Source organism: Cantharellus anzutake (genome assembly GCF_015039405.1).
Source record: "Cantharellus anzutake strain C23 chromosome Unknown EI90scaffold_109, whole genome shotgun sequence".
NCBI classification, from domain to species: Eukaryota; Fungi; Basidiomycota; class Agaricomycetes; order Cantharellales; family Hydnaceae; genus Cantharellus; species Cantharellus anzutake.
The window spans coordinates 42,318-65,602 of NW_024067059.1; the positions used below are offsets into that span (position 1 = coordinate 42,318).

General features: G+C 50.2%; 7 protein-coding genes across 7 annotated transcripts; 4 read left to right on the forward strand and 3 right to left on the reverse strand.

The window, feature by feature from the left end:
* Positions 1-368: 368 nt before the first annotated feature.
* Positions 369-1,675, forward strand: EI90DRAFT_146920 (uncharacterized protein). Its single transcript, XM_039051817.1, has 5 exons — positions 369-440; positions 501-686; positions 741-865; positions 948-1,358; positions 1,420-1,675. Exons 2-5 carry the CDS (start codon positions 665-667, stop codon positions 1,642-1,644), a joined length of 783 nt encoding a protein of 260 aa, XP_038909456.1. The 5' UTR covers positions 369-440; positions 501-664; the 3' UTR covers positions 1,645-1,675.
* A 68-nt stretch (positions 1,676-1,743) lies between these two features.
* On the forward strand, positions 1,744-2,986 carry EI90DRAFT_3085144 (uncharacterized protein). The gene is made up of 3 exons (XM_039062115.1): positions 1,744-2,126; positions 2,200-2,559; positions 2,629-2,986. Exons 1-3 carry the CDS (start codon positions 1,971-1,973, stop codon positions 2,737-2,739), a joined length of 627 nt encoding a protein of 208 aa, XP_038909457.1. The 5' UTR covers positions 1,744-1,970; the 3' UTR covers positions 2,740-2,986.
* A 1,657-nt stretch (positions 2,987-4,643) lies between these two features.
* On the forward strand, positions 4,644-5,270 carry EI90DRAFT_3085147 (uncharacterized protein). Its single transcript, XM_039062116.1, has one exon. The coding sequence runs from the start codon at positions 4,715-4,717 to the stop codon at positions 5,189-5,191; it is 477 nt and encodes a 158-aa protein (XP_038909458.1). The 5' UTR covers positions 4,644-4,714; the 3' UTR covers positions 5,192-5,270.
* Positions 5,271-5,995: 725 nt separating this feature from the next.
* Positions 5,996-8,033, reverse strand: EI90DRAFT_3168191 (kinase-like domain-containing protein; the record flags this gene model as incomplete). The annotated part of the gene is made up of 6 exons (XM_039066307.1): positions 5,996-7,066; positions 7,117-7,314; positions 7,370-7,444; positions 7,504-7,686; positions 7,743-7,817; positions 7,872-8,033. The coding sequence occupies 6 exons, from the start codon at positions 8,031-8,033 to the stop codon at positions 6,236-6,238; spliced, it is 1,524 nt and encodes a 507-aa protein (XP_038909459.1). The 3' UTR covers positions 5,996-6,235.
* Positions 7,800-8,389, reverse strand: EI90DRAFT_2979133 (uncharacterized protein; the record flags this gene model as incomplete). The annotated part of the gene is made up of 1 exon (XM_039055964.1): positions 7,800-8,389. A coding segment is annotated over one exon (250 nt), but the record flags the coding sequence as incomplete, so codon positions are not given.
* Positions 8,390-9,703: 1,314 nt separating this feature from the next.
* Positions 9,704-10,964, reverse strand: EI90DRAFT_3085154 (uncharacterized protein). Its single transcript, XM_039062117.1, has 4 exons — positions 10,883-10,964; positions 10,421-10,824; positions 10,279-10,369; positions 9,704-10,084 (listed from the first exon to the last, which is right to left on the reverse strand). Exons 2-4 carry the CDS (start codon positions 10,490-10,492, stop codon positions 9,927-9,929), a joined length of 321 nt encoding a protein of 106 aa, XP_038909461.1. The 5' UTR covers positions 10,493-10,824; positions 10,883-10,964; the 3' UTR covers positions 9,704-9,926.
* A 1,303-nt stretch (positions 10,965-12,267) lies between these two features.
* EI90DRAFT_3133849 (uncharacterized protein) lies at positions 12,268-15,212 on the forward strand (the record flags this gene model as incomplete). Its single annotated transcript, XM_039064602.1, has 10 exons — positions 12,268-12,407; positions 12,455-12,603; positions 12,670-12,795; positions 12,845-13,059; positions 13,118-13,327; positions 13,372-13,414; positions 13,482-13,805; positions 13,857-14,081; positions 14,141-14,418; positions 14,490-15,212. 10 exons carry the CDS (start codon positions 12,268-12,270, stop codon positions 15,210-15,212), a joined length of 2,433 nt encoding a protein of 810 aa, XP_038909462.1.
* Between the last annotated feature and the right edge of the window lie 8,073 nt (positions 15,213-23,285).

Consider the following 23,285-nt stretch of genomic DNA (forward strand, 5'->3'; position numbering starts at 1 on the left):
ACGCCTCATTGCTCTATGATTTCACTCGCTGCTTGCACATCCAAAACTCTCCCAGTAGGTGGCTGGCCCTTCCGGGAGACGCCCCGATCTTTCACGTTCATTGGTTTATCCTGCCGGGGCAGTTGAGGCATGGGACGGACTAGAACGTCGGCTGCGCTCGGTTCATGAGCTACGTGGAAATGGCCATGTGCAACCCTCGGCCTGTTTTGCAGTGATGTCAGCTCCCGCTCCGCTTTCTGAAGTTATGCGGATGCCGACCCAAGTATAGTAGCGCATTTGTGTAAACATATTGGGTCCAGACAAGGTTTATACTACACTTTCTAATCCCGTGAACATAGTGCTGGAGTTTGGCTACACTGGAGGAGTTGTGCGCAAGGTAATTGTAGGATGGGCCCTAATAAATGGAGACAAACGGGAGTAAAGGACATCGACAACATCACGTACGTACAAGTGGAGTCGAGCAGGCACGAGCAAATCAATAAGCGCCACCCGTTTTGCAGCATGAACTCAGTAGTGAAACTACCAGAGTCATTAGTAACGCCCCTTTTGAGACGTCAATCATGGGAATTTGACTCGAGTGCCCGATCAGACCCGACAGCAATTCAAATTTCCGCTCCGAGATTCGTCCGCGCCAATCGAGCCATCCATTTCCCTGCTTTTCGATATGGCTGGAGACAGCGGCCCTCGTAAGTATCCGCGGATCGATCGATGTACTTTCCTTGACAGCCTTTTGGCTTGAGACATGGACACCGATTCGCGTAAGCCACGCCACCCGAATTTGGTATTTATGGATGAGGAGGGAGGCTTAAGATTCTGGGTTCATCCAAGCCTCCCTGGAAGGCCAGAAATCACTGATCGAATCGAGGTATTTTCCATTAGACAGATCTCTATGATCGGATTTGCCTTATACTCATTCATCCCTCCTGATCGGTCATCCATTCACTTAGCGCCATGGTGGAAAAGTAGTGGATAGCATTCGCCCTGCGTACTTGGCCATCACAGATGACGAGTTCTGCGACAATAAAGAACTACGCGAACATCCTCTCCGCACAATAGGAGTGATGCCGCAATGGGTTCAGGACTCAATTGATGCGTGTAAGATTCAAGACTTTGAGGATTATTTAGTGGTATACCATCGACCCGATACCGAGGAGGGTGCATCGGGAATAGAAAGCTCGCCTGAAAACGAACTCAGAGCAGGAACCGTCATGGAGGTTGACGGAGGTGACGACAACGACTCGGATCCCGATCGCTCTTCCAACGAGGACAGTGACTGGGTGGTTCAAGCAGCGAAAGACTTCTTCTCTGACTCGCCCAGAGCCACCTTGGAAAGCTTCTACCGTTGGTGCGCAAATAAAGTAGGTGTGATTTGTGTTTGTGTTGTTTCGCTACTTCCCGAATTTCTGATATTCCTCACTGTCTGTTATAAGCGGAAGCATCGTTCAGAGGATTATTGGAAAAAATTCATTAGTGAGAAGCCACTTCAAAAGACCGTGGATGGGATCCGTAATCCCTACTCCTTGCGTACACCGTCAGAGAGGAAGTCAGATGAACCTCCCACTACGACGAAACAGAGAGTCAGCAAATTTCCCAGGGGTTGGTCCGAGAAATTACGGGACGAGATGGTGTCGCACATCGCACTGAACCCTGGACTCCGCCCATACACGTTGTGGAGAATCTTTCATGAAAAGGTATGTATGTTGTACTTTGAGGTTAGGAGCAGGTTGGATTCTATTTCTGTGCAGAACCCCGACAAGTCGCTATTCACCTACTGGAATTACCACCAGAAATTCGGCGACTATTTTTCCAGGGCAGTAAGCCTCTACCTTGCGAAACATAAGAAACATCCAGCGAGAATCGAGGTGACGGCACCAGCTCCAAGCCACACCCAGAACAAGCGTCACCCAAGTCCTCGAACGCCCTCTGTTGGCCCCAACTCGAAAGTTGACGAGGACCACCCCACCAATCGAATGCTTCCTTCCGGGGGCCCTGTGGCCCGTAGCATGCGCAACATAGATAAAATACCTTTCGCACTCCATGAACGACGGCAAATGCAAGCATTCTATGCAAAGATGCGAACGAAGTGTCGGTCTGAGTTCCAGGTGTGGAATCTGTTCTCGCAACTGGTGAATAAATTGGATTCATGCTTAGGTGTCCAAAAAGTGTTGCAGTCACTCACCAACATGAACTCTTTTATAGCATCCCTCTAGGAGCCCAGTATCTTATGCCTCACATGCCCGTAGACATCCTGAAATTAAGACTCTCGGTCCCACGAATCATGAAGGAAGTGTAGGTGACAATGAAGAAGACCGAGAAACTCCAGAAAGGACCCAATGCGGAAGGAAATCCCCATCCCACGAGGGTGACATGCCAGATGATTGTGTACAAAAGAACCAACTTTCGACAAGCAATAATAGGTCAGACACGGAGGGTCGCTCCCAGTCACAACTGACTTTCTCGCAAGATGAATGGACTGCGGCGATACAATGGGTCATGACCAGGGGGGGTCCGTTAAGCGTGCATGCGAATGTTGAGAGTTGGCAAGCGTTCAGTGTGAAGGTATGCATCGAGTTTGGCTGCTGTCGATAAACTGCAAATGAACACGGCTCTAACCTAACCCGACCACAGAATCCGTCACATAATGAGCTCGAGTGGATCGGGCTCTACTATGCGTACTACGACTTCTTCCAGGGTATCGAACACCAATTCACTCAGCACGACATGAAGTACTTGTGTTGATGAGCGCAGATCACACCCAGTCCCATCTAGATCTCCCCCCTCACACTCAACCAATGATCTGATCTTGTACGCTAAATGATACATGTAAGAACATCTCAAGATCGAGATTCCTGACTGATGCTACTAATGCTGGAACGCAATTGGACATTGACTCCACAGACCCTTCTGATTTATCTTGACCGCTGTTTAGATAATGCCCATTAGGCACACCTAGTGCTGTAAGGTGTATGCCGGAGCAGGTCTCGAGCTCGTGGAATTCTTCTGTTGTGCGAATAATGATCGCTACACCATGCATGAGGTAGGCAGGTGCTGTTGTTGGTGAAACCTGACTCTGAATACGACATCAATAAGATGTGCGTCGTACTCCTCTATCCGCGAGCCCCTTAAGAAGAAAGAAAGGGCGCTTTGCGCCTAGGCAGGATCCCAGCTTCTACTAAAGTTCGCGCGAGTGCGGCTGCTTAGGTAGCGGATTGCCTTATACGAAAGTCCTACATCATAAGACCAACAGTGTGAGCTGTAAGGCAGACACCGTTAGAGCATGCGAATTAGATCGCGAGAGTCACGCTGGTCGTAACCCGAAGCATGAAAATTCGGCCAGTGGTTAAATAACCCGTTGATTGAGCTCGTCGAGCATGAGTAAATATGTAACTCCATACAAAGTGCATGCATATTGAGCACTGCTCGCTCGGTGCAGAACAAGACCTGTGCAGAGCGAGTCCAGGTTGAGCTCAATTCTGAAGAAAACTCTGCGAACGGGTCGCTCGATCTGTGAATTCGGCCAACTCCGTGCGAATTTTACGTGCTCCGACCCATGGCGCGTACTTAACATATATCTGTTGTTGAATGCCGCGCTAAATCCAAATGATTATTCCTTTGGACAGTGCTTCTTCCCTGTAGGCTCTGTGGATATATCAGCCTCCGTGGTCTTGTTCTTCACTCTGCCCATTGCGCCTGCAGCGGGCGACTTGAGGGACGCGAATACGTGCTTGTTGCCAGTGTGACGCTTTTCAAATGTCTTGCTACTCAAGTACATGGGCTGCTCAAACAACGTCATCTTTGCTAGCCGACAAAGCCAGCTGACCCCATGTTTACAGATTCCTTGTGGCCCAGCCTACAGTGCTCAGGCTGGTCGACCTCCTACGAATGGTGTATGTGATTCCCGAATGCGGCACATGCACAGTCCTATGCTTTCCGCTTCGCCCCACAAGTACATCCAAAGCTACAAGTCAACGTGGGCATGAGCGTGGCGTATGTTGGATGCAGATTACAAGGTAAAGATCGCAAAACAATAATCGATCGTCGCTGGGAGTAGGCTGAGTTGTCCTTTGGAAGCGGGGGATTCGCAGTGTCTCCAGTGAAGCAGTCTACGATTTAGATGACTTTCTCAGCTCCAACCTTTTGTTGAAGTTTTATGGATCTCGTCTGAGGGCTTTAATCTCCTGAGATTCTACCGTGCCGGGGGATGATGTGAGAGACCTAACTGCACAGAAGTCGCGCCTTTATCGAACTTGAACGAGAGGAGCAGTTCGCGCACCGGCGATGCGCTTGGGGTTGGGGACGAACCAATTGGCAATTTTGTCATATCACTCACCACCAGGCTAATATCCAAATCAGGTCGAACACCATGACAATAAGTGGCGGAATTCGGCTATTCGCAAGAAAAGAATTCTTGCATATTTTGTTGCCTGTACCTGGCAACTAAGGATGGGGGTTCCATGCGAGCAACCATCCCGCCTGTCATGAAAAAGGAAATTTCAACGGGCGGGAAAAACTAAAAGTGGACGAGCTTCAATCCATCACCCAGGTCGTCCCTTGGGTCTTGGACCTGAAATTGAAAGCGGGGTTTGCAGAGGGAGGTGATATTATTGTGAGACCTGGAAGGAAGAACCGAGCCAAGTCGAGTCCATTACATTTACATAATCCCGGCATCTTCAAGCCCATTTTGTAGTATCATCTGCGACAGCATACCAAACAAATGATAATATATAAGAACAAATTAACATTTGTCGTATCAGCGGCCTGGGTCACGCTAGAAGACCAACCAAAATCACCCTACATGCATACAAGACCGAACAAAAATTTAGTGAGGATAAAACTCAGCCTCGCCTGCGAAAACTTCCACAAAATAAACTTGGCTGCCTTGTTCATATTCCTCCCACCCGTAGTACTGCTTTACTCTAACGGCTCCCTCAAACCCCTCACACTCCGCATCCTCACCGACCATCCTACCCTCCACACTCCCACTCTGCCTTCTCGCACCACCCGCATCCCCGCCACCCTCTGCTACAGCCTTCCCCACAATCTTCTCCATAAACACTGCACCCTTACTCAGAAAAAGGATGATACTCGTCGAAAAGAACCAGCTCGGATTCACCACGAAATCGAGCAGCACAAGGGACTCCATCTGATTCTGAGTAGGATTCTCCGTCAAGGGGTGATCTTGATCCGATAATGCCACGCAAAAGTGACAGATTCAGAACAGTAATCCGCTTTTTTCACGCTTAGGGCATTGATCGTCCACGTTGAATATGCTGAAGTGGCGAAGGAGGTGAGGAATGGAAGGGGGTAAATCATTATGTAACACACGCAATGCCAAAGGCGGATCATACTAAACTTTGCCTCCCATAATCCCGTCGTCTTGGCCCTCGCCATCAACACATTAGGCACCTGCACCTTCTCCCATTCCTGCTAACAACCTATTATTTGCATCAGTCCGCCACTACTACCATCTATGGAAGTAGAGCCCGCAGACGAAAGACCAGACGAATTGGAATGGAGCGTGGACGACGGCACAGAGGGAGACGATGAGGGGAAATTAGAGGGAAATGGGTTGGGGGGGCGATTCGTTCATCAATGATTGCTTCGGTGGAAGGATCGGACGATAGAGTCTAGCTTTCCGAAGGATAGGAAGAGGAGAGGTTGGGAAGAAACAGGTGGGCCTTTGAAGGAGAGGATTGATATATTGGAGTTGGTGGTGATGCGTAGGTGGTTTGAAGGGGCTGTGGGGACGTGGGGAATGGGAATGGGAATGCGCCGAGTTTGCCGAGTCAAATCCGACACACTCCAGCCAGCCACCATTGACGTCACCATAACTCACCAGACTTCACGCTCCATTCGAACACAATGGCGATGATTCGACAGGCACATGTTACCTCTTGGCAAGATAATCAGCTTGTTGTACCGCTTACGTTTTTCCACCAGAACCTCCACATCATCGATTATGCGGTATGCAGAAACACGCATAAACCAGTACATCAGTGATGGGCGATGGGAGTAAAAATGTGTTAGAGAAAGAATTTGCAATTGAAATTGTAGGATGTGACTGTGATTTGTCATGGGTTTGGTGTGGCCAGTGAACTTTGAGAATATGGCATTAATAGCTTGCAATCAAAAATTGAGTTTAGGTTTGTCGGCGTTCTCGAGCTGAAGATCCAGTTCAATCTTGCCTGGCATGTGTAGTGGCAAAGTGGGAAGCGCAATGATGAGGGGAACACGCTCAAATGGGAACCACTTGTGCCTCGGAATAACGTCCGAGATTGGAAATAACATTACGTAGATTCTCGACTGAATTGACCAATGTTGATGAATGGGGGCGGCCGTCGAGAATGGAAAGAGTATTATGTAAATTGGTGAGTGACATGGCCAAATCCGGTATGTATAATCCTGGGTCAATGGCAACTAAATGGCGGTAGAGTTGGACGCTTTCTTCAATGAATGGGAGCGCCTCCGAGTGCCGTCCAAGATCCAAAAGAGCCACATATAGATTGTTGAGTGACCCGGCCAAATTCAGGGTGTATGATCTTGGGTCAACAGCAACTAACTGGCGGTAGAGTTTGACACTTTCTTCAATGGATGGGAGAGCCTCTGAGTGCCGTCCGAGATTAGAAAGAGCATTATGTAGATTCTGTTTCTCGCCAGAAATCCCATTTTGAAGGTCTGGAGAAGTAGAAACAGGAGCTACTTGTCCAACAACCTCAATGGCCGCGTTCTTGAACAACGTTGCGGGTTTCGGATCCGTACGATCTCCACTCAGTACAAAAGACGAATCCGCCGAGCCATCGGCGAACCCCACTGGCGGCAGCAGCTTTGGTTTAAGGTCTGATATCTCGAAGCTCGAAGATGAGTCTAACTCGGCACACGTATCCACAAGCGATCCAAAAGCCTCCCCCATCGTCGGTCGTGCATCAGGAGAAACGGCACAGCAATTGGATAGTATTTTCTCCACTGAAGATTGCTTCCAGTCCCAAGGCGGTCGACCGGATTTTAACGCATCCAACAGTTGAGCATCATACTTAAGCGAAGGGAACGGGCCTTGATTAAAGAGTATCTGCTCAAATCTCAGTCAAATGCATATGTTGGAGAAGCACAACGGCTCACCGTGGTGCAAATGCAGGCAAAGGAGTAAATATCACCAGACGTCGTCTTGTCACCACTCTCTACAAGTTCCGGGGCACAATAGCGCAACGTGAATGCAGGCCCCGACGATGTATACCCTGTCGTCAATCCGTCCGCAATCAAAGATAGCCCGAAGTCACACAACTTGGCACGCCCAGCCTCGCTGATTAATACGTTAAGCTAAATGGTATCAATTACTTTAAATCGACTTCGTGGACAGTACATGTTGACCTACAGGCTTCAGATCGCCGTGGACTACAACAGGTTTACGTTCGTGGAGGTAGGCCAGACCACGAGCGACATCGAGAAGCTATTCGGTCATATGCATCTTCAGTCCAAAAGACCAGTGTTATCGCTGATACCACTCACCAGGGGAAGCCGACGGCAGGTCGGTTTTTCATCCAGATATTCAACAAGATTCTTGTTTGAGCACCATTCGGACACCAACGCCGCTTCCGGTACTGCACCGCGAACTTCAATCGCAAACCCGATGAATTTCACGATATTTTCATGGTCTAAGTCCTTCCATGCCCTCATCTCTCTCTTCAGATGCTGGAGCAGTACATGAGCCTTCATTGCTATCAATCTAGCTAGGGAAAGGGCCTCACTTTCATGGATTTTCTTATTTCCTCTACGACAGACGGCATGTTGCTGATGGGTGGTTTGAGAACTTTGTAGCAGACCTCAATGGAAGAATTGAAACGAAACAGTCAACATGTCAGTTCAAGAGAACATACATTTGCTGGAGCTTGGGCGCCAGATTGGAACCATTCGGCACGATAGACCTCGGAGTAGCCGCCTCGTGCAATCAGAATCTTGGTACCAAACTGGTGACTAAGATTCTGAACATCCCGGATTGTGGATAGGGCTGCCATCACGACTGACGAAGCGGAATCCATGGCGTAATTGACTAGGTGGGAAAATGACTGTGCCTGGATGTACAGGCGCACCAAGGTGTGTGTTGAGAGTAGGCTCCTTGCAGACTGCTACTGCTAGAGCACCCAGCTATGAGAGCTTCTCGGAAGGAAAGAGCTCGGTTGATGAAGTTGTAATCGAGATGTCCAGCGAGAGGAAGTTGGACAGGCCGCGTGCCCAAATATAATCACATTGGCCGCCCACATGTGTCGGATCCACGTTTTTTCCATGTGGCCCATCCACAGGAAAACGCGAGAGGCAAACCCAAAAGGCAACAATATTGAAAGCTCGTATGCGCGCGCTTACGCCTCGTGCCGCGGTCCGGCATCCGGGGCGTCCGATTATATTTCCTCCCACCGTGAATCGGACTTCCCCTCCCGTGCGAAGGAAGATGCAAATTCTCTCCTGTCTTAGACGCCACTGGATTAGGCAGGACTCCAGCCTCTATGACAAACAAACAATATATAGAAGTACTCGATCGACCCATACTCGTCGGGGATCACATCGGAGGGACCAGAGGATTGCGAGTGCTAGCTCTCCTCAGTGTTGGAGGAACAACTTCGAAGCCTATATTTACTATTATCTGTATCGACTTTCCTAATTCAAGAGTTTGCATGTCGCTCACGATTGATCTTCAACTATTGATCTTCAACTATTGCCTACGCATGATCTGTCACGCGAAATAATTCGAAGAGATCGTCTCATCTCAAGCTTCACTCTTCGAGTGAGACCCGCAGCCCAAGTCAATTTGACGTCACCTTCCACCCGAGTTCACGACCGTCCATCCCGTGTAGTTTTACCCACCAGAACCAGCTTAGCCCCCTCAATTCTCAAGCCTTTGGGGCCGATCGCTCGGCACCACATTCCCCTACAACCACGCAACTTTGGCCAACATCCGACCTGAACCCTTCATTCATACGAGGAGCGCTGGCAATCAGATCGATGACTCGGAGCGACTAGCTTGGCATCGCCCTCCCGGTTATTAAGGACACTTTTGTTTCAAACTACTGCTATGGGGTTCTTACACTGTTTATAATACAAGTGTGAGTGTGAGAAAGGGTTTTGGCCTTTCATCTCTTCACCTTTGCTGCGGCCGCTCCCTGTTAGCTCGTCTCAGTGAGCAAAATCTATTGACTCAGACTGACGCAACGTTCAAGTTATTGCCGCTTGCTGCCCTTGCCAAACGCCATTTGCTATCACACCAGTTCACTGTCAAGCCGGCGCTCTTGGCCGCTGTGTCGCCCCTTTTCCTCCCCCTTAATCTTCACGACGCTCCACCCCTTCTTTGATCTGATTCGTGTTTTGTTGATGGTTGCTTCCCTGTCTCTTTGTTTGCTTCGTTGATTCTACGTTGACTGCTCCACTTGCATCACCAATGACCGCTTGCTCGCTCTCTCCTTGATTCCTGTCTGCTTACCTCGTTGCTAACTGCTTCAGTTATTTGGCTGCTCGTATATTCTCTATTTCCCCCCTATTGCCGCCTGCTCTTCATGCACTCTGTTTGCCTCGCTGTCGACTGGTTTTCCATGTATGCGGGTCACGCATTGCTAGCATCACAATGGCCGTTTTCCGCTAGAAACCTAGTTTCCCCCTCGGTTAGCAAATCTTGTCTCGAATGTGTACCCACATCTTGATAAGAACATACAACGGAATTTGACCTTATAAGTATTGGGTGCCTAAGTAGGTCATACGTACACGCCCAAGTGACCTCAAACGACAATGAACGAAACCGAATCAGTCAAGTCAAAAGCTTGCCAAGAGGATTATCTTAGCAACTAAGATCACCCAAGAAATAACCCATGCGAGTTCCTACATGGATCTCCTCCGCATCGGTTAGGGCAGGATATCCTATTTTAAATAAGGGGGAATGTAGGTTTCTAGCGGAAAACGGCCATGGTGGTGCTAGTGATGCGTGATACGCATACATAGAAAATCAGTCGACAGGGAGGCAAACGAAGAACATGGAGTACGCAGAGGAGCAGGCGACAATAGAAGATACGGAATACGTAGCGGAGCAGCCAACATGAAATAGCAACTGAATTGACAATGAGGTGAGCAGACAGGAGTCAAGGAGAGAGTGACATCGATGAGATAAGCGGAGTAGTCAACATAGAGCAAAGTGAATCAATTAGCAACGAAGCAATCAAAGAGTCAGGCAAAGAGCAGGTAAGCAACCATCGACGAAACACGAATCAGATCAAAGAATCGTGAAGGTTAAGCGGGACGTACGCGAAGGGGCGACACAAGGGCTAAAGCGCCGGCTTAACAGCAAACTGGCGTAATAGTGAATGGCGCTTGGCAAAGGCAGCAGCGGCAATAACTTGGACATTGCGTCAGTCTGAGTCAACCGGTTTCGTTCGATCTCGCTCACTGAGATGAGCCCACAGCGAGCGGCCGCAGCAAAGGCCAAACCCCCTTTATACATGCAGTGTAAGAACCCCATGGCAGTATTTTGAAAAAAAAAAAAGTGTCCTGAATTGAGTACAATAACGGGGAGGGCAATGCCAAGCTAGTCGCTCCGAGTCGGCCAGTACAGCAGAGACGTTTCAAATGAGGACAAGTGGTTTCCAGCCTCGTATGAGTGCAGCGTTGGGGCCGGATGTTGGCCAAAGTTGCGTGGTTGTAGGGGAATGCGGTGCTATCAGCCCAACGGCTTGAGGATTGTGTGCCAAATCGAACAACGACACATTGGGTCGGAGATGGAAGTGATGGTAAGAAGAGAAGAGAGGATGAGACTCAGTGGGGGAAAGTGTATGCTAGTTCTGGCGGGTAAAGCTATGCGGGATGGACGGTGGTGAACTCGAATGGAAGGCGACGTCCCATGGGTACTCACTCGGAGAGTGGAGGCTGAGATGGGACGATCCCTTCACCTGACAGATCATGCGTGGGCCACATTGTGATGTTGGAGAATCGTGAGCTACCTACGGAGAGCCAGCACTCAATCCTCCGATCCTTAGTCCCCGATATGATTGAGTCGATCGAGTACCCAGAGATCTAGTCATGAAGCCCTGATCGATACTAGCACAAGTGTAGGTAGTTGTGGCGATGGCGACGTGATGGTACACTATATAATTCGAAGGCATGTGCTCATCATCAGACGCACAAATCTCATGTGCACTCTGAGTCCGTGGCGCCTAAGACAGGAGAGAATTTGCATCTTCCTTCTCACGGGAAGGGAAGGGCACAATCACTCACGATTGGTCCAACCTTAACAGTCCAAAGTATGGACGGGTTCAGGTGAATATTATGGTAAGACGGGACCGGGCTGTAACCGTATTCTAAGTCCTGAGCAAAACATTCGAGATGTTGGGTATCGCGTTCTCCAAACTGTGAGACGCGTGGACGAGTGTGACATCCAACTTCACATTTTAGAATGAATATAAACAACTCGAAGCTTTTAGTATCACTAGACTGCCGATGTCCCACCCAGCTCGAACAAGATTCAAGGGGCTTGAGCGGACTTCGGGAATTCTTTTGTGTGGATATTTAACGTGCACGTGGAGGCTGCCCGATTAGGGCGCCAAGGGCACGCAGACGCGTGGAGCGTGCCTCTTGATGCTTTGGATCAGGTGGCTATGTCCCGTTTGGGGGGAATGCATATGGTCGCGTGATATAGGAGTGATGGGGTATGAATGTGGTCAAACGGGGGTGGCACTGCCACCACCCACTACACCTGACCTCCGTAGACCTTGCGCAGATTACACCGTTTGGGTTATTGAGGGAAGCGGCCTGGGCCCCACTGTCTCTGCCGACACACACGATTCAGATCCAGGGACATTTCGTTCACATGCCGATTATTTACATTGAAACCCTGACCGTACTTACAATACAAATAGCGGCTCCGATCGCGGCCTGCTCGATGTTCCGGAGCGCCACTTAGAGCTCTTGCACACTGTGTTGGACCGGCGAACAAGTCAAACGGGGTGCTAAAGGGGAAATCGGCCTGTAGTTGGTTGCAGATGGGTGTAGATGTGCAACATTGAGGAAAGGGTCTGAATGTCCAATTTTCCATTTGAATTCTGTGTCTGCTACCTGATACAAGGTTGCAATGTAGACCATGGGTCGAACGGGGTAAAGGCTGGTGAAACGGCGTAGATACAAATTCCTCTCTTCAGGCTTGTTGCTAGATCAAAATTGATAGTTCGGATGCAAATTTGAGGAAAATTTTCCGTTCCCCCCAAACCAAAAATCACTGGTAGAACAAGAAATCACCCCAGAATGCCTTCCCTCCCGCAGAACGCATCTTCAAATGCATTTGACTCATCAATTCTGACCCTTCAGGCCACTTTCTCCAGTGGCATGACCTTGTTGACTACGGCTTCCACTGCCAACAACTTCCTCAGAGCTACAGATGGCCCGTTCGCAGAGTTGAAAGAGCTTATTGCACAACATACTTCCATCGAAGACAGGCCACAATTCCAACCACTTGTCCCCCCGATCAAATTGTGAAGGGGATTGTGCAGAAAATATGGGGTCATTCATCTATTGAGACAGTCGGAGATATTGGCGATATACTGGAGAAGGGACTCGTTACGGATGATTTGAGCCTCGAAGGTGCGTTGGTGTCTTTGTTGCTTACACCGTTTAGAAATACTCAAGGACCCCCTGCAGTTTTTTTAGAAGCTTGCATTGCCGGTTACGCACAGAAAAAGGGGAAGTCCCCCCAAGAAGTCATGAAGAGGTTCCGTTTACACAATCCCACTGAAGCGGGCCAAACGGCTTGGCAAACATGGCTTAAGCTTCACCGTAAGTTAACCACATACTCGCAAGATATTAGGAACTAATCATTTCCTAGCTGGAATTGACAGTCAAGAAGCAGCATGCCTGCGTAAATTACAGCAACAGGATATCGATAGGAAGTACCCTGACCAGGCAGAAGAAGCAAAAGCGTTCTATGATAAAATTCTGATACATTGCGGGGACCTTGTTTTATCGAAGGACGAGAGGGAGGCTCAACCAAATGAAGGCCTTTATCTGTTGCAGAAAATAACGGGAAAATATGCTGCTCAGGTATAGTACAGAATCCAGTAACTATCGCAATCGATTGTACTGAAAAATTTGCTGATAGCTCGCTGCACTCAGCTCCATTCATCCTGTTGGGGTGGCGTTAGTGGGGTTCATAGCAGATGACAAGCTTGCCCCTCAGGATTCGACTATCGCATTTACGAGCTCACCAATGATTGCGGAAATGGTCAAAGCTATGGGCCTACCCCTCACAGAGGATAGTGCCTTAGCCATGAGGAACTTCTACGACGGGATAAAGGCATTCAGGTACAAGGTTTATGCAGGAAAGGCACAAATAACTTACTCATATCCTTCCAGCCCATATCAACCCAACCCGACGCCATTAAAAACAGAGGTGATGGTATGAGCAATTTTGTGCTCCTCCTAGCCCGCATTGGCCTGAAAATAGCGATCCTTGGCTGAAATAGGCGCAGAACCTTTCTTCAACATCTTGGGGCGTTTACGAAACCCCGATAAATCTACCAGCGAGGTGTTTGGTGCCTCAAGCCTCATGAAGACCGTCGTGATGCACATGAAGCAAAGTGTCCATTTCAGCGATGATCTGGACAGGTATTTGGGAAATGGAACGGGAAACACGGCCATCAAATCAGAGGTTGAGGGCGATGCGAACAACGTGGATTACCACACACCCGCATTAAAAAGGAAGGAAGGCCTCGCCTTTGCAGACGAGACCTACGGCTCGCATCCCCAACGCCGCACTGAGTGTGCTGGGCGGCTTAAAGCAATCATTCGTATGTCCTTTTGCCGTGCCGTCTGATTGCTCATCTGACATCTACTTGTAGTGGAGGCAACAGGGATAACTGAGCTTGGGCACAACTGGAGAGTCGCCAACATACTTTCATTCATGCTTGAGCATCGTCTCCGTTTTGTTGGTTGGCATCGTGGTGTCCCACGCTTGAACAAGTCACTACCGTGCGATTGGACCCCACGCGAGTCTGCACGGTGTATAATGCAGCTCACTCACCAGGATCCGGAGCAGACGTTGAGGGTGGAACAAATGACAGATGGTGAGGAAAATGTCAATGAAACTTCAAAAAAACACAGCTCACCGGTTTGGGCTTACCAGACGAGTACCTGACGCGTGAGGTGCTACACTATGCACCAGATGCGAAAGGGAATATTACGAAATACCTATTGCCTGAACACGAGACAAGGAGGGCAATTGCGAGGACAGCGGTCGTCCCCGCACGAACCCAAAAACGTAAGGACAGCACGCCAAACTCCCCAACTGTGGAGATGGAAGGAGATTCGGTTGGTGATAATCAAATATCATCCCCGTCTTCCAAGCGACGCAAGAAGTCCAAAGCCACTCGCGCACGCACCCTCACGAAGGCAAAACCTCCCGTGTGACACCTGGGGGCCACAACCAAATGAAAGAAGCCGCGGTACCAGAGAACGAGGTGAAAGGTCCACAGGACGATGGCATCGTACCCGAGACACCACCTCGCAACTCACCTGAACCGGGCGGGTCTTCATCATCATCAGTAAAGTTAGAGGCAATAAACCTGACAACGTTCCCATCGGGTGTACGCTCAGGCTTCCGGCAAGGGCGTGGACCGCAACTCCCTGATGACCCAGAAAACGACGTCTTCATGGAGCAAGCCGTTCCGGAATCACATACGCCAATGGTCATCCCTCCAATTAGGCTCATCCATCCAACACCGCATAGTACTCCCCTCAAAGTTCAACCAGTGTTGAAGATTAATGGAAGTACGCACCTCACTGTGAACGAAGGTCCAACGTCCCGGGCACCGTCGGAGGCACCGTCATCCGTATCAAGCCTAAGCGGTGAGCCTCCCACCTTTGACACCTTGTTCAGGTGTGCACGAAACTCAGTGTGGCGGGCTGCATCGAAAATGTTGCCGGCGGTTCGTTTGAAGGCGCTAATGGAAGAAAACGTTGAACTCCTAGTCAACATCGACATCATTGCCCTGCACGTTACCGAGAAGGAGCCACCTCCTGAAGTCTTAGATGTCACTCAACACTGGAGAATGATTAGCGCCGTTGGAAACGAGCTTCGTGACAGGGGGGCTGATGTAGGAAAGGTTGCCAGGAGGGTGGTCCAACTGCTTGACGAGTTGGAAGTGAACGACGACGAGGATGTGATAGCTACGTGGATACAGATGTTGCCCAGTTGAGTGACCCAAACATCACAACCGATCATTGGAAGGATACGTAGGTATCTTAAAATGAAAATATTGCACGCGTCATTATTAAACCTATGGGCTGGGCACAAGTGCAAGGCGTAAGCTCAGCAAACGTAAAATACATCGGGAAGTTATATGCTACAAATTATTCTAGAGTATATACAAAGTGAACGGAAAACGGTCACAGACAGCTATTGCGTGATGCTCTCCGACTACTACTTGCCGCTTAACTCTTCTGGAGTCGGCTTGTTTGGGGGAGCAGGAGGGCTCTCTGCAACTTTGAGCGCAAAAAGACCAGTTTTTGGCTGTCAGACATGAGCGAATGGACTCAAACTCTTCTTGAGGCGGGTTTTCCTGATCTCTTCAACATCTCGGTTGATCGGAATTCGATGCCCTCGAAAAGCTGCCTCCCAGAATCGGCAATGAAACGGACAACACGAGGGTAAATAGAGTCTTCGGCAGGGTAGATCCGCTGGCGGAATGCGCGTTTGAAGCGGTGAAGGCGACAGAGAATGAGACAAAAATGAAGGAGGCCAAAGTACTCTTTTTCGCTTAACTCGAATGGCCTACGCAGGCATATTTTTTTTAACACTTCGCATTTGAAGGTCACCTCCACCATATTGAACGGCATACGCCCTCGGCTGGTTGTCGTTGTCATAATCCGGAAGCGATTGTATTCGAAGAGATCCTGTGAATACATGCGCGTCCATAGCTCTGTTGCTTCGGATGGTAATGTGTCGGGGCCCTGAGGGATGAGCGGGGCTGGTGCGTGATCCAGTAGGGTTTTGATTGTAGTTTTGTCAAATCCATGAGAAAAGACTTCACCAGTATATCCAAGCTCATAGACGCCAATGTACCCGCTTGGGGTATAATCCTGCATATTGATATCTCTGAGAAGGGCGTCAGGAAATCTTGCTTGGAGGTACCGCTTAAGGCTTTGGCTTCCTCCTGTGTCTTGCAGAGTAGGTTAAGACAGTGCATCGAACCGTCCCACCTGTCCACTTTCTGATTCACCGTGCAGTCACGCACTTCTCGGTAGGCAAGAACGCCCCGCTGCTTGACCGCTTCCAAGTCATGACGTAGCTCCAGCGTAGGGCCTGACAGGCGTATGGATATGCCTAGCCATGTGTCAGTGGCAGTACAGAGCCGGCCTTGGACAACAAAATAGCACTGGACGTGCCAGTAAAGGGTACGGACTGATTCGACAACGGAAGGGGATGTTGAGGTTGGTAGTACGAGAAAGGGATTTTGATAAACGCCGCCATCAGTGGAGCATGCGCACCGATGGGGAATGGTACTCTCATTTTCTTCCATTTGGCCCCTTCCAAGGCCGTGCTCAAATGCAGGCCCTCCTCGTATTTTAAATCCAGCCAGACTCCTTGAAGCACACCCTTCATTAAGGTAGAGAGGTTTTTGAACGGAGTAGGATCCCCCTCAGGGGCAAGCGCTTTCAGACATTGTTCCATGGCAAAGCGCTGAGTAGGGGGATCATCTTGTGGAGCTGCAAGCAGGAATTGCTGTGGGCGGGAACATGTAACGGTTTCCGTAACAACAAAGTCGAATCCCACAGTGATATCCCCCTTCATGATGCCGTTCGAAGCCTTGGCCTGAGCACGGCTCCGTATCTCCTGTTGAAGGGCATGTTCTGCTGCATGATCATGCAACGGTGAACATGATCGACAGACTGCAAAGCATTTTTCACCATATTCCACCCTCCAATGAGGAACTCCCCACCGTTCCAGAGTGAGGGCAAAAGCCTGAGCAGAAGCACTGAGGGTGGAGTCGTGGACCTCGGTGTGAGTGCCGTCTGAGCCGTCGAAGATGGTCCCAATGGCTAATTTTTGAATTGGCCACGTCGGAAGTTCCATACCACCCAGTATGGCGCATGCATCGAGGGAAACGAGGAGGCAATAACGAAGATAGCCTCGTAGCTCTCCAATCCGACGTTCGATCTCACCAACCGTTTCATGGTGATAGTTCTCGGACTCTGCAATCATCCGGGATTGAAGCAGCTTCTCAAGGTAGACATCTGATTCATGCTTGAGTATCGCCATAGTTTCACGATGTGAAGGGAGGATTTCTGTGCGGCAGAGATGAGAAACGGTAGTCCGAACGTGGCGAAGAAGTTGTTTCAGCAACGAGTTCGTGCCTATAATCCGCTCCCTCCACTCAGACGTTGGGAGCCAATTCAAACCGTCAGGGGAACGTTGCAAGTCAATATTAAGAATAGGCAACGGGATATAATGAAAAGGGGAATGGCATTCGATAAGTGGGAGGTGCAGGTGGAGCGGGTCGAAGCTGACTGGTCTCCGACAAAAGTCCACAAACTGTCAGAGACAGGCCAGACCAGGACCACACTGGAGCCTCTTTGCCAAAAGGCTGACGTTGACTGACCACTCAGTCAACTTGGATCCTGGTATTTATACAGGTGCTAAGATGCCACTTTTGCACTACTGTCACGACCCGTCGTTCCTGTGGTCAGACGACCTCCTCCCTGACCTTCTCCCATGCCCGAACACTCCCTGCACACTCCACTCGCCGCCCGTCGCTGTCTAGCCCTTCCCGCCATCTCTCCTAAATTGTCGTTGAACGACCTGTTGTCCCATGTTTCGCCGCACCTTGTTATCTTGCGGCGAAGGTCATGTTCGACCTTCGCTGTCTTGGACATGTGCTCTTTGTTTGTTTTCCTTCTTCTTTCCTCCGCCCGCAATCTCTGCGAGATCTGGCGACTTATTCCCTATTCAGTCCCTTAGCACTTATATACAGCTTGTAACTAATGCTTGTACTGTAGTTCTAAATCAACTAGAATTCACCCCCTAAGCTTACCTCTGTCCCCCGTGAGACCTCCGACCTTCTGAAGTATCGGGACCGTGTTGAGAACGAGGCACAACGCTCCTCCTCGAGTCATTGAAGCCGAAATCCCGGCTCACTCGCCTAAGTAGCCTCGGCCTCGAGATCGGTGGGGTCTATCCCTCGCTAAAGCTTGGTCGGGTGTAGGACGCCTTTACCACTAGTGGGCAACGCTCGGTTGCCTACAGCTACCATCGGCAAAGATTTGCACGGTTCTGACACAAACTCGCGATATCTTTGAGAGGTGTTAAGGACACTTGTCCTCGTTGAAGGGGTGGCGTTCACCCATGAGGCGTACGATCCATCGTAGGAGCACATAGCATGGGTGTTCACTGCCATGATACGAATCAGCATCTGACGGTAAGCGCGCTTCACGGTGCCACCTAGGACATCCTTTATGTATTAGACTGGGAATGAGGCGATAGCGATCAGCTTATGGGATAATTCTGTTCTCCAATTTTCAACGTGGGCTGCAGCCTCGGGGTGGGGGAAAGTGGCTGAACGGGTCGAAGAGGCGCACCTGGCGAAAACATCACACTGTGTGAGAATAACAATTAAAACATTCCTAGACATACTATGCATACCTCAAATAACCATAGCATCTCTTAGCAAGGACGTTGTCCCTCCATCCTGCACCATGATCTGTTCAACTGAGATGAAGCGTGCGATATCTGGTGGTGGTGCCCTTAGTCTTGGTGGTGGATCGTAGGAGGAGGGCAGGGGGAGTGGACGATGGGGCAGGGATTCTGGATGGTACTGCAAGATGGGGACTGGGGTATGGGCCGATGGGATTTGGGCTTCACTGAACCGAACGTCTTCCATGGATGGGGGAGGGTGACGACGTTCTGGGTCATACAGAGGTGCTGGCGGCTCCGCAGAGGATGGCAAGGGAAGTGAACGAGAAGGCTGGAATTCTGGTCGGTATTGGGGAATGGGAACGGAAGCTTGGGCCAATGGCATTCGGGCTTCATGGAATCGACCTTCCACGGCTGGAGGCGGGGCGTGGTGGCGTGGTGGAGCGTATGGAGGCTTTTCAGGCCCATGGCAATGGCATGCAAAGGTTCCGGATCCTGAACGGTGCGTGAAACGGGAAGAAGGACGAGAGACTTCGTGGGGCGAAGGTGATCTGGAAGACACCAGACATGGACGCTGCTCACCCTCTCGCACCTCAGAGCGATGGTACGAATCTGGTGGGAGACCAGGTGATCCTCTTCTTCGTGCAGGTGAGTGCTGGTGAGGGGAACGGCTTCGTCGATGCCACTGGTGAACGGAGCTTGGCCTCTGAGGGGGGACCTGTGGACGCGGCAAATGCCCCCTAGGCCTTCCACCGTGCTGGGAGCGGAGGCGAGAGGTGCATGATGTTGATAGTACAGGAGAATTATCCCTTTCTGAGGCTGACGCAGAAGGCTCCTCTTCATCCCAGTCTTTCTCACTAAGGAACTCTTCTGGGTTGGATGAAACACCATCATCATCCTCCGGGCGGCGGAATGGATGACCATGGAATCTCAGCAGGATATGTCCATCCTGTGTCAAAGTGTACAGAGAAAAGAACCGAACCGCCCCAGGAGGGTATGTTGGTCCGGCGGGCCTGTAACGGTTGTGATAATGGGTATCATCGAATATTGAGGCCATCTCATGCAATATGCCGAGCGATCCTGATGCTGCATAATCGATATTCTCTATGTAGTGCTGCACGCAGATGCATTCCGCAATACCCTGGTCATTGTCCATTGTTGCCTTCCTCATAGACTTTGTCCACTCGGATGGGTCAAGCCTCTTGAGGAAGACTTCTCCGAAAGTCTTTCCTACAGTCCAGCTGGCTTTACCGTCAGGGTATGCGAAGGGAATAGGCTTGGGCGATGGTATAGGCGGCGGCATAGGATGAACAAAACACTGCAAATACCGTTGCGCTCCATGGGGAAATTGGTTATATTCTGGAGGAAGGAGTGCAGAGTCATTTTGTATACATGAATTAATCGCATTTTGAAGCCACGGTCGGGGAATGAGGATTAAGGATGGAAGGACATATACATCAAACACAGCATGGTAGTAATGCGTTGAGTACGATGGATCCAGTTTACATCTCTGAAACGTTCCATCCAGTGAATGATCCACAACAGGACTAATCACCTCCTCCACCTTCGCAATTCGTTCCGTGCCTGAAAGAAAGCGATCAGGACGCAGTGGGCCGTCCTGTGTGGGTGGCCCAAGTGCACGAATATAGAATACACCCTGATGGTTTACTTTCCAGCCTTGGTGAGCATGCTCAGCATTGGGAACAGGGATAGGCGATGTCACAACAGCTTCAGAACTCATGTTCGCAAATGTGAATGCAGTGCAAGCTGGAGGAAAGTGGCTTTGTGGAGGAAGGGAGTAAGATGGCAGTTGGAAGATCAGCCGTGTGTAAAGCCAGGTGTGGCCTGGTATCAGGCTTCGAGCTAGGGTGCTGGGCGAAAAGGTGCAAAGGCGACAAACACAGAGATATCTATTGTACCCTGGTACAGCAGCATGTAAGCACTCTGCACGACCTGAGTAGTTGGAGACGTGTCGAAAGCCGGGTGTGGCCTACCGGTGGGCTTTGCCCTGGGATGCCGAGCAAAGGGAAGTCAAAGTGATACCGCAGTGGAAAGATCTCTCGCACCCTGGTACAGCAGTGTGTAAACACCCCGCACGACCTGAGTGATTAGAGTGGGCGGGGGCATCTGATGTCTCTGTAATAGCAGCGAGTCGCTAGAACACTCTGCTTTCCAGAAACACCAAACACCGCTAAGCTGCGGCTCCTCTGTTTCAAACGGGAACTGTAGAATATATTAAGTGAGGTTGTTAATTACTTGATGATGCGGCTATACGTCTGGGACCTGACTGAGAGAAAAGATGTGACACTGGCCATGGTGGCAGAGCCACAAGGTGAGGAAGCAAGATGGGGAGAGGTGGAGCGGGCGAACAAAACCACTGGCTTGTGACCTCTATTGAGTTAATCGTGACAATATTGTCATGGACAATCAAGGGGGATGCCACCCACCTCTTCTGATGGTTCTTTAGTAGTGTATTATAGAACAGATGTGCACTAATATTTAACGGCGGGGCTCAGAGGCGATATGCATATTCGAAAAGATAAACAGTGTTGAAAACGGTGTTTGATCTTGCAGGCTCGTGACTTCAATTGGCATGTGAAGTTGTCATAATAATTCTGAAGCTGTCGTGAATACTCATGAGGTGCTACCTGCCTCTTCTGATGACTCTTTAACCGCTGATATAATGTATTATAGGATGGAAGCACCGTATCAGCTGGTGTTGTGGAGAAACGGGGTCGCGGACACCCCCGATTGTACACAACAGCTGATGAGCGCCGGGCAGCTAATACACTGAAACAACGCAATCGTCGTGGAAGACTCAAAGTGTAGGAGACAATCGTGAATGTCAGAAATAGATTGTAGGCTAACATGACGTTGAATAAGAGAGATCGGGCTTGTATCGGAACCCCTGAATGCTGCAACCAAGGTATCCGCTACTCATTCAATGGGAACTCACAAACCTGAGCGGTAAGATGCCTCGCTAATAGGCAAGACTGAATACTAAGGAATACTAAGGCAGGCCAAACCAGCACTACATCCGGTACTGCGAATGGCGCATTCAGGCACGCTAGAAATGGATGACGAATTCTCAGCTATGGAACGTTGGCCTGCCATCGGAGAGAACCCAAAGTGCCCCCACTGCGGTGTCAATGTCAACGAGTATGCATGGCTCGCATCGAGATGCATGGAGCTGGAGGCAGAAGTTACTGCCCAGGTTCCGGGTGTTTGTTGGGGGGAGCTGAAAATACATTATGTTGACACGTTTTAGCCATTATACATCATGTGTGCAAATGGACAGAGCATGGGCCCGGACGTACAACGATAAAAAGAAAGGAAAAACTAACAAGAGGAGATAGGGGAGGGTGGTAGCGCCGATACAGAAGATGTGAAAGCCCAGGTTAGAAAGAGAAGAACCCACTTGTAGATGACAAAAAGGAAGGGCAGTCACAGCACAAACTCATTCGGGGCCCAACTTGCCGAAACCCACCGAAGATAGCGTCTTCACCATTGGCAAGAATGAATGACTTACTGTATCATGTGGTGAAAGGCGAGGTAGGAGAGAAGCAAGCCAACAAAAGAACAACACGCTCTGAGGAAACACGGGAAAAACTAAAAGGTACAAGATTGTCAGGGACAGCTCCGAAAGTGGCGAGGTCCTGGTGCGAGGGACTCGATGGGACAGGTGTCGGCTATGCGTAGCAGCGGTCCCGTCGTGGGGTGAGTGTCCCCGACCACTTAGGCTGAAGTGGGAAGTTGAGTTATCATTAAAAGGGGAAAGCTATGGTACTTACCTGAAGTGGGAAGTTGAGAAGAAGGCTGCTTCTTCTGTTCCCACCCCAGGCACTATTATATACAGGCGGTCAGGGTCACGTGGGAGAAGCCACGTCATCTCCGCACACAGCCGCGCCCCCCGGGTGTCTCTGCGGGAGATCCCGGAGGTGGCCGCTCAGTAGGCAGGAGTGTGTGCGCGGCACGTGCAGCGATCGGGGGAGCGGGGTTAGGTACATAGTGGTACATGGAGAAAAGGGAAATCGACCATAGAATAGAAATAGAGAGAAAAGGGGAAAGTGAGAAAGGAGGGACGGGGGGTGATAGCGGGGAAAGCGGGGTAGGGCAGTATGGCATGGGGTGCGGCACAGGGTCAGGCGGGTGTGCCCTGACATCACCCCCCCCTTAAGCCGCTTCGCCTCGAAGTGGCTGGGCAGTTCTCCTTCTCCCTCCCCGGGGCGTGGGGGTGTGTTCGGTGGAACTCCTCAACTAGGTCGGAGGCGTGGGTCAGGTGGTCGCGCGTGAGCCATTGGTTTTCCGAGTGTGGCCAGCCTGTATACTTTACCAGGTACCGGAGTTTTCGGTGTAGCCACTTAGAGTCCAGGATTTTCTCGACCTCATACTCCTCTTCTCCATCTACGAGGTCTGGGCCCGGGTGGGGGTCAGTGGGGCGTTCTGCGATTTCATCAGGGCAGTGTGGTCTGATGTTCGTCACAGATACAACTGGGTGGATCCCTCTCTGTCGGGCGGTGAGCCGGAGTTTGACGGCGGCGGGGGAGACGACTTTAATGATCGTGAAGGGGCCAGTCCATTTATGGTCTAGCTTCTTGGTTGGGCGATCAGTTGTATAGTTCTGGGTGCTGAGCCAGAC